The sequence below is a fragment of the Oratosquilla oratoria genome, chromosome 18, assembly GCF_046742065.1.
Source record: "Oratosquilla oratoria isolate Oo_2021 chromosome 18, ASM4674206v1, whole genome shotgun sequence".
In the NCBI taxonomy this organism is placed as follows: domain Eukaryota; kingdom Metazoa; phylum Arthropoda; class Malacostraca; order Stomatopoda; family Squillidae; genus Oratosquilla; species Oratosquilla oratoria.
In genome coordinates, this window is record NC_134794.1 from 49,209,062 (window position 1) to 49,226,263 (window position 17,202).

The 17,202-nt window shown below is 37.8% G+C and overlaps 1 protein-coding gene across 1 annotated transcript in view; it reads right to left on the minus strand.

Moving 5' to 3' along the window:
• Positions 1-5,454: 5,454 nt before the first annotated feature.
• Positions 5,455-17,202, minus strand: part of LOC143034865 (uncharacterized) — a 19,673-nt gene continuing 7,925 nt past the window's right edge. Inside the window, exons 2-11 of the mRNA XM_076201209.1 lie at positions 12,693-12,798; positions 12,178-12,349; positions 11,685-11,866; positions 11,274-11,574; positions 10,838-11,094; positions 10,480-10,674; positions 9,842-9,968; positions 9,508-9,650; positions 8,735-9,358; positions 5,455-5,560 (exon numbers count right to left, since the gene is read on the minus strand). Of these exons, the coding sequence (XP_076057324.1) occupies positions 5,455-5,560; positions 8,735-9,358; positions 9,508-9,650; positions 9,842-9,968; positions 10,480-10,674; positions 10,838-11,094; positions 11,274-11,574; positions 11,685-11,866; positions 12,178-12,349; positions 12,693-12,772 (2,187 nt within the window). The 5' untranslated portion in view covers positions 12,773-12,798. The remainder of the gene's footprint in view (positions 5,561-8,734; positions 9,359-9,507; positions 9,651-9,841; positions 9,969-10,479; positions 10,675-10,837; positions 11,095-11,273; positions 11,575-11,684; positions 11,867-12,177; positions 12,350-12,692; positions 12,799-17,202) is intronic.

A 17,202-nucleotide genomic window follows, 5' to 3' on the forward strand; every position in this document is an offset into this window, starting at 1 on the left:
CTGTAAGGAATCATATGTTTACAAAGTAGTAGACGAAGAAATGTTATAATTTTATTGGACACTTTAAGATATGTACCGTAATTATTGTGAAATATGTAAAATATTTTACCTTAATATATTCTAGTGACAAAACAACAAGTAGACATATTGAATTACAATCTAAAGATGTTTTAACAGCATCAGCAGACGATCTACGTGTCACAGCGCAAGAGGCGGGAATTCCCCAATAGAAGGGAAATTTCAAAATAAGACTATTTCTTAAGTATTTATTTTTTTATATTCCAGAAAGCATCTCAAATAAAAGATCCAGAAGAACATAACATTTGATATGCCTGAAAAATAAAACAGCGAACTGTCAGTATTATGCAATACCGTACTACGATCATACGGAACAATACGATGTTCGATTTTTATAACAATTGTAATAATTTCAAAACATGGATATCAATAGCCAGGTATGATATAGAAAAACAAATTATTTCAATGTCGGTTTTCATGATATGAAGGTACAGTGAAATAGAAAAATAACCACAATTGAGCAGAGTTCCATATCGTTATGAAGCGTGTACTCTAAGCATATGGCCATTAATAGTAGACTCAGTAATAAAAAAAACAACGATGATAGTAAAAATAATTATAATAATCTATCTAGCTTACCAAGGACTTCTACCCCCTGGTATGGGAGGTACCCAAGTCGGTGAAAGGAAAATTATATCCCAACGGACAAAAACCCAATCAGTAGGTTAGGTTAGGTCCTCCCCGGCCCCCCCTCCCTAATTTTCCTATTGGGTTTTTGTCTGTTGTGCAGATTGGGTTTTTGTCATTTTTTCACCCAAGTCACGGTATGCACTCACTACATTCGTTTCCCTCTCATCTTAGCTCCTCGTGGATGAAGGGTCATCCCTGTTTCCTGCCCACTGCCTGGGTTAGATGCAATGCAGAAAGACATAGCACATCCACAGCAGGGCTGCTCCACTTACACAACAACCCCTCCCCCTCCCTCTCCGTCGCCTCATGCGGAAAATAGAGAAGGGGAGAAATCCCTTCGGACTGCGTCAAAACATCATCCACACACAACCATCCTCCACTCACCCTTATCCCTCGCCTTATCCCTGGCTCAATAGACGTTCACCTCTATCTCAGCCCCCGTTTCATCCAGTCCACCCACCTCATTCTCGATCGTCCCCATCCACATCTGCTTTCCACTCCTGCTAACTTTTCTTCACTTATTCTTTCCATGTCTCCAAACCATCACAATCTTTCATCAGTCCTAGCTGCCAGCTCCCTTTCCATCCCTTTTCTCCTCATTTCATTTCTCACTCTATCTAGTAATAATAATGATAATAATAATAATAATAATAATAATAATAATAATAATAATAATAATAATAATAATTGATGATGATAATAATAATAATAATAATAATAATAATAATAATAATAATAATAATAATAATAATAATAATAATAATACATATATCAAAGGCTTCCCCCTTACAAAGGAGGTAGCCAAAAAACAAAGGCATAGAAACCACTCCCACCCATTCCATCCCCATCACACTCCACTCCCCTCCACCCTCTTCCCTCCCTCTTATCTTGGCACCTCCTGGATGACGGGTCATCCCTGCATCTTGTCCACTGCCCTGGGTCAGAAGCAGTGTCGCAAGACACAGCACATCCACAGCAAGGCCGCTTCATTAAATCGGCGTCCCCCCCTTTTCCATCCCCTCATGCAGAAAAGGAGAAGACGGGGAGAAATCCCTTCGGGCTGCGTCAAATTTTTCTCACACATACTCCTTCACCCCCATCCCCCACCCATTCCACCTCATGCATCACAACATCATCTATATACAACCATTCTCCATTCACTCCTGTCTTCTGTCCTCCCCCGTCCTTCCTCAACAGACATTCCCCTCTTTCCCAAATCCCCTTTTACCTCATCCATCCATCCATCTCATCCTAGGACGTCCCTTCATGTTGACTCCTTCCACATCTGCCATCCACACCTCTTTTACTAGTTTTTCTTCACTGATTCTTTCCATGTGTCCAAACCATCCCAATACTCTTTCAACCACCCTCTCTCCCGACTCCCTTTCCACCCCCGTTCTCCTCCTCACCTCCTCATTTCTCACTCTATCTAGCATAGTAGCCCCTATCATACTTCTCAGACACCTCATCTCAAACACATTCAAACTCCTTCTCTCTTACTCTCTTATGTTCCATGTTCCTGCCCCATACAATGCTGTCGGCACAATCACTCCTTCATACAATCTCCTCTTGCATCCATTCCCAAATGTCTATTTCTCATTACACTTTTTAATTTTCCAAGACATTTACTCTCTTCTCTCAATCTGCATTCTACCTCCGCCTCCACTCCACCTTTTCCTGCCACATTCGCACACAAGTATCTAAAAATATCCACTTCCTTTAGTCTCTCTCCCTTAATACTCACTTCCAGTCTGCTGCCACTTTCTACCCTTGTACATCTCATCACCTTGCTATTACCCACATTTATTTTTAACTTCCTTCTTTCACATACCTTCCCAAACTCTGTCTTTAACTTCCTCAATCCCTCCTCTGATCCTGCTACAAGCACAGTGTCGTCCGCAAACAACAGCTGGCTTATCTCCCCCTTTTCTCCATTTCCTTTAACCATCTCCAATCCCTGACCTACTACCCTTGCATTTACCTCTCACACCACCCCACCCATGTATAAATTGGACAGCCAGGGTGACATAACACATCCCTGACGAAGTCCCACCTTTACCTCAAACCACTCTCTCCATTTCTTATTCTGACACACGCTCTACTACTCTCGTAAAAACTTTTGACAGCTCCCAAAAGCTTTCCTCCTATACCATACACGAGTATCTGCAATACCTCCCACAACGCCTTTCTGTCTACCCTGTCATAAGCCTTTTCCAAATCCATAAAAGCCCAAAAAGCATCTTTACCATTTCCTATAGCTTTCTCACATATCTGTCTTACCACAAAAATCTGATCTAATAATAATAATAATGATATTATTATTATTATTATTATTATTATTATTATTATTATTATTATTATTATTATTATTATTATTATTATTATCATTATTATTATTGCTAATAATAATAATAATAATAATAATAATAATAATAATAATAATAATAATAATAATAATAATAATAATAACAGTGATATATAATAATGATAACGATGATAATAATAATATGATAATAATGATCACGATGATAACTATAAGAATGATAGGGATTTAATTTTTTACCGATTCGGTTTAACGCTACGATACTACCCCCTGTCAGGATTCTAAGATGGTGCCCCGGATTTTGTAGCGTGGGATATAATGAATCATCCCCTTAGTTCAACTCGCCGGTGGCAGGGTTCGAATCGCCATCACCTCGACCTCCGTCGCAAGTAGCGACGCCCTAACCCGCCAATAATAATAATAATAATAATAATAATAATAATAATAATAATAATAATAATAATAATAATAATAATAATAATAATAATAATAATAATAATAATGATGATGATGATGATGATGATGATGATGATGATGATGATGATGATGATGATGATGATGATGATAATAATAATGCAATTTGTTGAGAGTGATGCTGCTTACAGCATTAATTTTGTTTTTGCAGATGATTTCTTTAGTTCTAACTATTCACTGCAGTGTCTGTCAAACTTGACGGTAACTTGCTCATCATTATCAATCCGTATTTCGGCTCAAATAAGCCTTCGTCTGGGAAATATTTGTCATTTATGGGCAGTATTTAACCATCGGTTGATCAGTAACTGGAGGAGTTAACTAGTGGGCTGAAAAATGCTCTATTTATCTATATTAAATTTCTATTTCCGTAAACCTCTGACCCACTCTGTGTCCTCATGCTAGGTAATGCTAAAAAAAATCTAGTGCTCGTACGTTCAAGCTCTGGTTGCGATATTTAATGTAAATGGCCTCGGTTATTTCTTATTTTCTTGGGTTCATGCACGTTTCCAAATTTTTCGTATTGTTTTCCAGTTCTTCGTGAGTTATATGGTATCCGTGTGACGTCATCGCATAGCAGCTCCTGTGTAACCAGTCTAGATTGCAGCTTCGAGTCGTCAAGCCAATCTACGTTGATGTTCAAGGGCTTCACAGCTCCCTTTGGTGCATATATATATTCGTATATGACACGGGACTTTTTCAACTCACTCTCTTCTTGACATGGGTTAGTTTGCAGAAGCAGATGGGATGTTTTCCTGCTTTTGTAATGAATAATTCATTTGACTGCATTATTTTCATGAAAGGGCTTCGTGTTTCTACTGGCGTTCGTTTTTGATGGCCTTCTCATCATCTTTGTGAGCTGATGAAAATTGAGATTTGTAATAGAGCTTTATCACTTCTCCGTCTGTATCTCTCGTAGAATTGATATACCACTTGTCCATTAGATTCTAAGTACCTCTTTGAACCCAGGTCCTGATCAATAATGCTTTTAACAACCGAGACAGAATAGATATCTATCAAAAATATTCAATTTTTCATCATAATTACAAATATCATATCATAATAAATAAATGTCATAATTCATATATCTAAATTTGAATAAATAGATATAAATAAATATCATATTTATCTCTTCAATGAGGATGACCTGAACCTCACATTTTTTTTTTATGAATACACATATGTTCAGGCGATGTTATTCAGCACACAACAATCATTTAAGGGTTGAAATAAATTCCCATTATATTGATATACTGAAGAACCTATAAACCTTAAAACAAAATCGTACTTTTTCCTCAGTTCATCATGTTGATATCAGGAATTTTTACTAAATTATTCCTTTTAATTAAATTCTTTAGACAAAGTCAAATATTTCATAAAATAAATTCATATACCGGACTATGTATCTGACCAATTTTAGTTATTTCTTATAATCAATCATAGTGATAACCAATTTGTCTCCATATATTTGTTTTTGTATTTACGAGGAATCATTATTGTCTCCGTGGAACGTGCCGGGACATCCCTAAACCTCTCGGAACTTCCCAGAATTTCCCGGAACATCACGGAACTTCCATGAATATACCTAAAACCTCCCAAAACTTCCTTGAACCCCCCGGAACTTCCACGGACCTCACCGAACATCACGGAACCTCCCGCAAAACTCCGGAACTTGCCCAGAATATCACGGAACTTTCCGAAATTTCCACCTCATGGAACTCATCGGAATATTTCGAAACCTCTCGAAATTTCTATGAACTTCCCTGAATTTCCCGGAACTTTCATAAACAGATTAAAATGGAAAAATGTACACCATTTGAAGGTAGGTAATAACGTATTAATATTATAAACTAGCAAGACCCGTAGAACTTCCAAGGTTACACAACTTTGAAGTCTCACGAAGGAGTCCTCAAAATATCCCAAAGGAGTCTTAAAAATCTCCCGAAGAAACCTTAAAAGTCTCCTGAATGAGTTTTCAAACTCTCCCCAAAGGAATCTTCAAATTCTCCCGAAGGAGTTGTCAAAGTCTCCCGAACAATTCTCCGAAGTAGAAATAGTCTTCAAGAGGAAAGGGTATTAATATTATCAATATAGATAAAATATATCATAGTTGGTTGATTCTATGCTATCCCGCTGATGAATGCATCAATATATAATTATATAATTAGATAGAAATACACTAATGCGTAAGTAAATATACAAATAAATACGTAGTTAATTCATATACAAAAAACAAAAATATACATGGATATTTTTATGGAAGTCAGTCAACAAATACGTATCAAGTAGATTAATAAATAAATACAGAAAAATAAATAAAACACGCCTTAGTGTTTAGCTGTTGTAATCTTATACGGAACTATCTCAAATAAGAGTATAAAATCCGGTACGTTTCGAAGTTTGAATATGAATATTATAAACAATAAAACAAAATGCTGCAATGTGTTTCTCTAATCTAATTTTACATCTTTGTTTATTTTTGTTTTTAAATGTCTATTTTTCTATCTACTGTTTTTCTGTATTGCTCTTGTGATTTTACTGCATAAAAGGAAAATATGATAAATACACAAATGATTATATAGATAAATATACCAATAATAAATAAAAAAACGAGAAAAAATAATAAATAAGCAAATAAATTAAAATATTGAATAGATAATAAAATATTAGATAAACAAGAATTGTCAAATAAACGAATAAACACATGTTAGATGAATAAATACATAAACAAATTCGAACAGTTAGATAAAATAAGTAAGTCTTGTTACCAAGTGATTCTGTTCGATTGGAAAGAGAGAAAGCGTATTCCTATCTGTGCTTTTTCTATTTTTTACATGTTTAAGTAAAATTAATATTTCTCTCTCTGAGCTCTTTCTCTCTCCTCTCATCTGATTTAGCCTTTTTTTACACTCTAGTGGGGTTGGGGGGTTGGATTGTTACAACAGACAATTGTCCAGCACGTCTATTTATAGACCTAAGGGGGTAGGGGGTGACTCCCTGGCTGGAGGTTGCAGAGAAATATGCACAAGCCGTACGCAGTAGTGGCAACTTTACCCAAGACACATTTGAATATTACCTGCCAGAAGATCTGATAGAGAGTCCTAAGGTTCCATGGGCGAACCCCCGACCTATTTTTGCCCTTGTAGTCACAGAAGGTACAGATACACGTATGTCGAATACCAGCGAGACGGCAACAATGCCTCTTCAGGTATCATGGATGCCATGTATTTGCTATCGTGTCTTTATTCATTTATGTATATAATCATTTTTATAAATAAATAAATTAGTTCATTATTTTATCTATTTTACATGTTTACTCATTCATTTATGTAGTTATTATTTCAACAGGACAAAATTGGTTTTGGTTGTCCCTAAAAAAATCGGACTGTCTTGTCTCATATGTAATTTTCAATGAGCAATGTGTCGAAACAATAAAAAATTGACACTATCACTTCTAGATATACCGGTATATTTTCGAAAGGTTGTTTTGTCCCGTACTATTAGAGGTTTCCGATATTTCCATAGATTCTCAATAGTGAATTATCTGCATATAATGTAGCGTATTATTAATTCATGCATAATAGAGGTAGAAGACAAATGCGACCAATCGTAGTCTACTAACCAAACTATAGGATTATAATATCATTTCTAAATGAATTATGTTGAAAGGCAATTTGATAACATTATTTTCAATGCATTTTCAATATTTGTGACCAACCTTTATCATAAACTAGCTTTGAATAACTAAATTAAATGCGGCCAGTTAACCAACCAAATATATAAATTTTATTTAACAATTATCTTTATTTATTTATTTATTATTATCACTATTATTTCTTTAACCCTCGAGTATATTTGTCTCTGTTGCTCGGTAATTTTGATGAAATAATTTGGAAATTCGCTCTGTTTGGCAAAGCGGCTTTCAAATCAGATTTAAACAGCCAGACTGTGGCGTGGGCCGTCCCTCAACACTGTGCAAATTCATATTTCTTTTTCAACTCTATATGTGCATGAACAAGGAGAGGAAAGGCAGGAACACTTATTACGAGTTTATTCCCTCCTTGCTTCACAATAAACTTGAATATATATATATATATATATATATATATATATATATATATATATATATATATATTATATCTAAGTCACTAACACTTGTCACGTGCTAGCTTGGGTTCGAGTCCTTGGCCATACTACATTTCAATTTCTGCATGTTGGCCTCCGCGAATCTCTCAATGTTGATGGCTTAGAATTAAAGTGTATTGTGGTTGATAAAAATGTATATCTGTTCACTGGGACCCATTAAATGTTGTATACACACACACACACATATATATATACTAGACCACCCGTGACCCGTTGGGTCAAATAAATTTTTAAATGATGCGTTGTGGACGAAGACAGTGACTTGAGTAGTTATAAGAAGTGAAATGCAGATTATGACGTCATGTCGTTGCTTGGAACACTACGCATCATATGATTTATACGGTTCGTAATATTTTAATAAACTCATTATGCCTCATGGATGCCAATTCAGGAGTTGGCTATACTTTTAGATACTGATTATGAAAACTTTAAATACTAATGGTCAGAAAATATGTAATCGGAAAATTGGAAATTCAAAAATTGGCAAATTGGATAATTAGCAGTAGTGACGTCATGCGCTCAGCGCTGGGGTTTCTTGGGACCCACAGAGCGGATGTCATGACGTTATGTCTCTACTTCTGATTGGCTGGTCCTCAGTTTTGACGTCATATCTCTTCTGATTGGCTGGTCCTCAGTCGTGACGTCATATCTTTTCTTCTTCAGTAGACGATTTCAAGCAAGATAACAAACAAGATTATCAGAATTTTATAAGTATATATATATATATATATATATATATATATATATATATATATATATATAAAGAGCTGGGCGCATTCCTCGATTTTGGTTAGTGAGCGTTCCTCCGGCCGCGGTTAGTGTGTTCCTGGAATAGCGTTCCTAAAATGTTTTCGCTCGGTGCGTTCCTGCTTTCCTGCATTAGCGCTCCAAAATTATTAAAGCGTCCCTCAAAAAAAAAAAAAGTTCCTCAAAAACGCGCATCAAAAGTATTCCGCAAATCAAAAATAAAACAAAATACAAGGTAATAATACATCCGAGCTTCATACATTAAAATATATGTATATTTCAGACTAGACAGGTTCCAATTTAAAGTTTTCAAATAATCAAAATTACTGCTCCTCCTACTCCACTTCCTTCTCCTCCTCCTTGTCCTGCTTCTGCTCCTGCACCTCCTTGTATTCAAGGAGGTGCATGTTGCCCCTCACAAACACCAGCTGTTCAAAGTTAATGTTGCTCAGGCTGGACCCTTTTGCCCGCAAAATGTCTCCCGCTGAGCTAAACAGCCTCTCCACAGCAGCTGAGCTAGGAAGAGGAGTATTGTATTTTTTAAAGAGGTCCAGCCAGGCGTCCCTGTAGTGGGTGGGGAAGAGGTCGTGGCTGAGGGGGACGCTCACCATCGCTCTCTTCCACTGGTCCAGGGTCTTGGTGACCGTCTCTTCCACCTCCTCCCGCCGCCTCACCTCTGGCACTGCGGCAGTGGAGAGGAGCAAGTGAAACTGGTCCACCTCCTCCTGCCTCTCCTCAGAGTCCACCATCTTCGTCACCTCCTCCACGATGCGGTGCTTGATGTCCACAGCCTCGTTTGGGCTGAAGTGGCGCACCAGGGACATGGTGTAGTGGGGGTGCAGGGCAGTGGCCATGAGGACGTCTTCCTCCTTCAGCCTCGCGGCAAACCTGCCATAGAACCCCTTCCCACTACCCTCTGTCCCCAGCAACGCGGCCACCAGCGGCTGGGCATACTGCAGGTTCCTGAAAGAAAAGAAAAGAAAAAATCTATTTAAATATTTTGGAACAATTATTCTATTGACTATTGAGTAGGTACAATGTAGCTTTATAAAGTGTTACAAGTGTTGTACATATCTTATAAAAAAGTAAAAGAACTTTTAAAGATTTCTTGCCTGTCAGTCTTGAGGTTCTCGAGGTGCAGGCGCATCATGTGCAAGGTTGGCATGAAGGCGCCCATGTAGGCACTGGTCTCGGACTGGACCTTGTCTAGGCACTCCACCACGGGCTTCATGACTGTCATGTACTCTGAGAGGACCTACAAAAGAAAGTTTGATATTATTTAATTTACTTCAAATTTTAATGTCATGTCAAAGCTTGCACATATTTTTCATTCACTTAACTAAATTTACTTTAACTTTATTAACTAATATATTCTATACATTAATACATCATAGAAGAGTCTAAAATATGAAGAATAAGTTAATAACTTCAATTTATTTTACTTACTTCTTTGTCCCTCTCATCAAGAGTTGGCACCCCTTTCTTGCTAAGGATATCGTTGAGGGCCCTCATCTTGTCCTGTTTGGACAGGATATCCATGAGGCTGGAGACGGCGTCATAGTAGGAGTTCCACCTTAGGAAAAAAGTGTAAAAAACAATGAGAAACAAATAAACAAAATAACTGTTGTATTGTTGATGCTAACAAGATTATCTCTAAAAGGGCTATTACATATGTATTTTTTCTATTGTGTGTCAGTATGCCATTTTACATAAGTATACAACACAATGATTTAACAATTTAACCATACTGCACTGGCACTATATACTGTCATTGTTTATGCAATGACAATGTACCATTTATAAGTTAGGTATACCATAGCAATGTTCTTATATTTTTGTATGGAAGGAAAAGTACTACATATTTATCTATATGTTAACATCTATTTTCTGATGGAAAATCAAGTTGGTGTTTAGTTATTACAAACCTTTAAATGACTTAACCAATTAAATACCAAACAATGTATCCTCCAAAGGGAACAGGCATATGCAGTAGGTACATATTTGATTTATTCTTTCATTACAATCCCAACTTACTAAAATCCAAGCAGAAGCCAAATATTCTTGACTGAATCTAAGAGTCTTACTTAGTGACACAGAAGTTTTTTAGCTTCCTCCCAGTCTTCTCCTTGATGGAGTTGGCCACCAGAGAGCTGCGGTTCTGCAGGTTCCAGGTGGCCTGGGCCTTTGAGGCAGCCTTGGTGAAAGGCGCCCTTGGGCTCTGGTTCCATCCTGGCACAGACTGCACGTCCACAGTGGCCATCAGGTTGATGGTGTCTGCACTGCAATTTAATTTTTTATGTTTTTATTTAAATTATTTAAATGTTACAATTTGTAATATTCAGATACTTTTCCCATTTCTCTCAAAGTTATCTCACACAAAAGAAACCTGTTGAAAGAATAATAATATTATTGAAATAATAATCAATTATCAAATATACATACCCACATCTGTAGTGGACTGGCAGATGGGCAGCCACTTCAGGCGCCACTTGATGCAGCTGGACATGGAGTTTGCCAGGTTGGCCAACCACCACCTCCGGGTTCTCCTGCTCCTCTTGTCCCTCCGCACCAAAGTGCCTAAACGCCGCGACGTAGTTGGCGCCGTTGTCCGTGGTGGTGGCCAACACCTTGTTGGCCAGGCCAAACTCCTGGTGGATGTCGGTGATGGCCTGGGCCAGGTGGTCGCTGGTCTGCTTCTCCTGCAAAAAAGGATATTAAATAATCTATATTCATCTATATTTACCGTTGTCAACGTTGTTAGCGATACGATTGATACAAATGTAATTTTGTTTCTTGCAATACAAGGTAACTTTAGTCTGTTTTTATAGAGTTAAAAAGTTTTAACCTAAATTATTTTTATCTAAAATTATTTAATTACCTTGATCTCCCTGCATGCCAAAGTGCAATGCTGTCGTCGGAGATCCTTGCCAATCCAGTGGCCGGTCATGACAATGAAGACTCTGTTTTCTACAGCCCAGGTGTCCGCGGTAGTCGCGACATAGCTGGTATCGTGCAGCAGGTTGCAGAGGTCCGACTTGGCATTGGCCGACACCTGGTCGATGTCCCTCCTCAGGGTCCTCCTGGACGGCAGGGAGAAGTCCGGTGCGACGAGGCTGAAGAAGTGCCTGGTGGTGGGGTGATCCACAATCCTCAAGGGCATCATAGTATCAATGAACCACCTGGAATAGAAAATCAAAATTAAATATTGTTTATTTTTAGAACTTGTGTAGCTTTACTGGTAGTGCTAGGCTAGGTATAAGTGTTTGTTTTTATAAAACTTTAATTACACCTGATGCACGTCTTCCTCAAGACCTCTGGGGTCACCCTGTCCTTCTTGCTGAAGGGCTCCTCCATGGACATCTGGCGGCCGGTCCTCTTGGCGGGGAAGTCGTCCTTCCTGCCCTTCGAGCGGCCCCTCTTGCTGACCCCATCCAGCGCTGCCCTGAAGGTGTTGAAGGTGCCCTTGTGCATCTGAAAAAATAAAAATAAAATCAAACATTTATTAATTATAGTTTTAGTTCATTGCGACTTTGTATGCTAAGTGCTAAAAGGTGAAAATGTAGGCGACTATGCATTAGGTGTCTATTCACACACACACACACATATGTATGTATACATATATATACAATATATATATATATATACAATATATATATATATATAATATATATATATACATTTATGTAATATACACAATATATATATATATATATATATATATATATATATATATATATATATATATTAGATAAAATAATCTTTTTCATTTAGTATTTACTTACACTCTCATAATGCTTTCTGAGGTTGGCCTTAGTCGTGGTGGTGTAGCTATATGTGGGAGCCTTCACGCCCTTCTTGACACACGTCTTTTCCTCACATTTAGCCCTTCCCATGTGGACCTTCCTTCCATCCTTGCCCTTCTCAGTCTTGACATAAGACGAAAAGGAAAAGAACCTGAAAATTTGTAAAATGTATAAAATATGTTTAAAATTAGAAAATCCAATAGGCGATAAAATATATCGACACAAGATCTCAAAAAAAATTACAATAGACTAGTCTACAATTTCAAAAATCGACGCTGGAATAGTTCACTTGGCGGAATAAAAGTGCCTCAAATTCCGCAATGATAATAACGATGATAGCGACAAAAAGTAAAAAAAAAAAAAAAAATATATATAAATAAAAAAATAAAAAATTTAGGTTCTTTTAACTTTTTTTACTCTTTAGTCTTTATCATCTATGTCTTTGAATTTAAAATATTTAATATTATGACATTTAAACAAAAATTTAAACTTACATCTCAAGGTCCTCCAGCCCAGCCTTCAGTAGTCTGGTGCCCTCCTGCCTCTCCACCTCCTCAGTCCCACTGTCATCCATGTCGTCCAGGAAGTAACTGGGACGCCCTGCGAATTTCATAAATCAGGGGGTCAGTTTGCTCAATGCTGAGGTTAGGAGGTCTTTGTAGGGCGCTAATAATAAGTTTCTTATTCTTGTCTATAATCTCCACCCAAATAGATTCCGTACTACCCTCTTCCTCAATCGAATTGTTGGTAATACAGTTTATTGTATTTTTAACGAAAAGTGCTACTCCTCACCTACTCCTGCCAACCCTGTCCTTGTGAAAATAAAAAAATACCTTTCTGTCTCGATTTCCAGAAGTAAATGTCTATCAGCCATATTGATCATGGATTCAGTAATAGCTATAATATCAAATCTCTCTACGCATGTTTTACCTTGCAGCAAACAAATTTTATTTATTACGCTTCTGCTGTTTGTATAGTCGACTTTAAGTTTCTCCTCCCTCCACCTGATTAGGTGATTCTTTTCACTGTTCCTCTCTGAGCCGTTTCTATTGTCTAAACTATATTACCATAGCCCCCCCCCCCCGACTCCCACGTAATCTACCCGAAAAAACCCTGCAGGATGCCTATTTCTCGCTCAAGAGATTCAGCAAGGAGCCGAAATCCTTTGGGTGACAAGTGTACCCCGTCCCCTGTATATAGATAATTCTTACCGTAAAAACAATCCCAGTTATTGACAAATGCCCATCCATTAGCCTTATAATGTTTACCAGCTTGCAATTCATCGCAATAGCCCTGGAATGCCACATGCCTCCAACTCTACGCCTCGGAAGGATTCCACATACAACAGGAACCCTTCTCTTATTCCTGATCTTATCTAGTGCATCCCGGAACCTATCCCCGCCCCGGAGAAACACACCTGGGTCCTATGCTTCCTATCTTTGTCACAGGCTCTATCCACATACCTCACCTGGCTATCCCCTGCAACCAAAATCTTATATGTGGGCAGGGGGTCTAACGACTACCTTACCCTTCTTCTCTTGCATCTTTTTCGTTTCTTCCTCTTGTAGACCCGCGAGAGCTTGGAAAGAGTTTCTGCATTCATGCGGGCCTGGTGAGGACTTTTTACCACCTCTCCGTGTTTTGTTTGTCACTGTTTCCCACCCAGGTTCCAAACATGGTTTGTCGTCCGTGTTTTGGGCCTTCGAGCGAAGAACTCGATTCTCCTCTTTAAGGCCCTCAACAGTCCTCTCTAAGGCTACAATTCTACTACGTAGAGATTGTACCTCTTCGGCGCTGATCACTGAAACACAACCACTCGCCATCTCACTGTTTGAAACAGCCGTGAGAGGGGGGGGGGAGAGAAAAAAGGGGAAAGAGAGGAGGGGGGAGATGGAGAGAAAGAAGGGGATAGAGGGGGGCAGAAGGACAGGAGAGGAGAGTTACACGGCGAAACAAACAGCAACAGACCAATTAGTCCTTACAAGGTTGTTCTGGCACATTTGAGAGGAAAGAGGGGATGAGGGGGCGAAGGGCGACTGACCAAGGCGAGGAGGAAATGGGGAAGGGCCAAGCGGAGGGGGAGGAGAGGGAATCTTGTGGTAAAGGGGGGAGAGAGGACGCAGTCACTCTTCTTGGCTGCGTCTTGATTGGGCCTTCGTTCTTCTTTTAATTTGCACTTTTATACTTGACATTTCTTGCGTTATGTCATTTTTCACCGTTATATCACTCGGACATTTTAAAATTTTCACTAGTTTATCGGAACACTGTTAATACGCCACCAATTGAGGCCTATATAAGGCCTTCGTCCACCTACAGAGGTCCTTCGTGACCCAGGGATGGGGGCTGACCGACCGACCGAGTTTTACGACCTTCCACCCAACACCAAAAACCTTTTCTCAATTCGATTTTGGCACTCCCGGACACTGTTGATATACTCCAACACAGTTTTGAGCTTTTAGATACTTTAGGAGCGTTTGCCATATTATAGAAAGAAAAAAATGTTTCTTCGCGTCGGATTGTATTGTTCGCGCAGGTCACTGACCCGAGATGCGGTAAGGCCATTGTTCAAAGTAGAGGGCTTGACTTGAGATGCAGAGAATCTATTCTTCGTCAAAAGGGCGTCGCCAGGAAAGGTCAGTGAGCTGGGTCACTTGGAACAATGACCCGTTCCTTGGGAGATGGTCGCCGACGTCGTAGTATCAAGTTGCAGCCTATGTGTGCATGTGCACGTGTGCACGCTAGGCATCACAGAGAGATGAGACCGCTTAATATCGAGATGGTGATGATACCAGCGAAGGTGATGATAACACACACACACAATATATATATATATATATATATATATATATATATATATACATGTATATGTATACATATATATGCATATACTTATATATACATATATATATACATATACTATTACATATATATATATATATATATATATATATGTGTGTGTGTGTGTGTGTGTGTGTGTGTGTGTGTGTGTGTGTGTGTGTGTGTGTACAACACTGAATGGGTCCCAGTGAACAGATATACATTTTTATCAACCACAACACACTTTAATTCTAAGCCATCAACTTCAGGAGACCCGTGGATGCAAACATGCAGAAATTGAAACGTGGTACGGCCAAGGACTTGAACCAAGGCAAGCACGTGACAAGTGTTATAGTGACTTACCGATTGCGCCATCAAGAGAAATATAAGTTGAGCGCAACTTTTATTATATATCTGTATGCTCGAGTTACATAAACATACACGAATTTTTTGTGTTCAATCCATCTTCACTATGATAGTACAATTGGTAAGTATACGAAGGCGGGAAAGTATTTGTACAATACTGAATGGGTCCCAGTGAACAGATATACATTTTTGTCAACCACAACACACGTTAAGTCTAAGCCATCAACACCGGGAGATCCGCGGAGGCCAACATGCAGAAATTGAAACGTGGTATGGCCAAGGACTCGAACCAAGATTAGCACGTGACAGGTGTTGTAGTGACTTGCCGATTGCGCCATCAAGAGAGATATAAGTTGAGCGCAACTTTTCTTATATATGTGCATGCTCGAGTTACACATGCACGATTTTCTTTGCGTTCAACCCATCTCCACTATGATAGTACAATTGGTCAGTATACGACGCGGGAAAGTATTTGTACAACAGTGAATGGGTTCCAGCGAACAGATATTATATATATATATATATATATATATATATATATATATATATATATATACATATAAATATATATATACATATATCTATATATATATTATATATACATATATATATATGTTTATATACACATAGATAAATACATACATACATGTTTATATACATATATATATACATACATATGTATATATATATATATATATATATATATATATACATACATATGTATATATATAATATATATATATGTATATAAACATATGTATATAAACATATATATATATATATATACATACATGTTTATATATATATATATATATATATATATATATATATATATATATGTACTTATATACATACTAGCCAAATTACCCGACCGTTGCTGCGAGTTCGTGAATAATCCCTTACCTAACCATACCCCACCTACCTTTAACCCTTAACCCGAACCAAAGTATTTTATTTAAATGAAATATAGTTATCCAAGTACCTGGAGTGATAGAGTATCAGAATATATATGGTTACGGGGGTCTATCTCCAAAATCCTAGGAGGAGTTCGTGAACAATCAGACAAATTAAAGATAGTTATCCAAGAAACTTGGGTTATAAGGTTTCAAAATATATATATGGTTATAGGGGTCTATCTGCAAAAACCTAGGAGCAGTTCGTGAATAATCTTTTACCTAACAATTGTAGTGGATTATTAATACTACATGGTGAACGGTACTCGGCCGTATTAGAAAATTTGAAGAAGAAAAAATTCAGACTCGTATGAGGCATATCCGCCCGCATAAAAAAAAACAATATTTTAACATTTGGTAAAATTATACAATCATTTTACATTTATATGTTTTTCCTTACAAAGGCTATCATAGTTTGTGGCAACATTAATTTCACAAATATAAATAATATTTATGGATACATACAATGGTTTATTTAGTCATAGTAATTTATATGTCACAAAAATGCTATGCGAGTTCAGGGGACACTACAGTAGTGGCGTGTTACCACACCATACCCTACCTAACTTTAACCCTTAACCCTAACCATTTTTTTGATGAAATATAGTTACCCAAGTACCTGGAGTGATAGGGTATCAGAATATATATGGTTATGAAGGTCTATCTCCAAAACCCTAAGAGGAGCTCGTGAACAAACAGAGACAGAGGCTACTACTTATTATAGTAGACATATATATATGTACATATATATACTTGTTTATAGAGCTCGGTGCGTTCCTAGGTGCCTTCCTCGGTGTCCGGACTGAAACATATACGAGTATAATCAGGACTCCGTGGAACGCACATAGGAACGCATCGAGGGATGCAC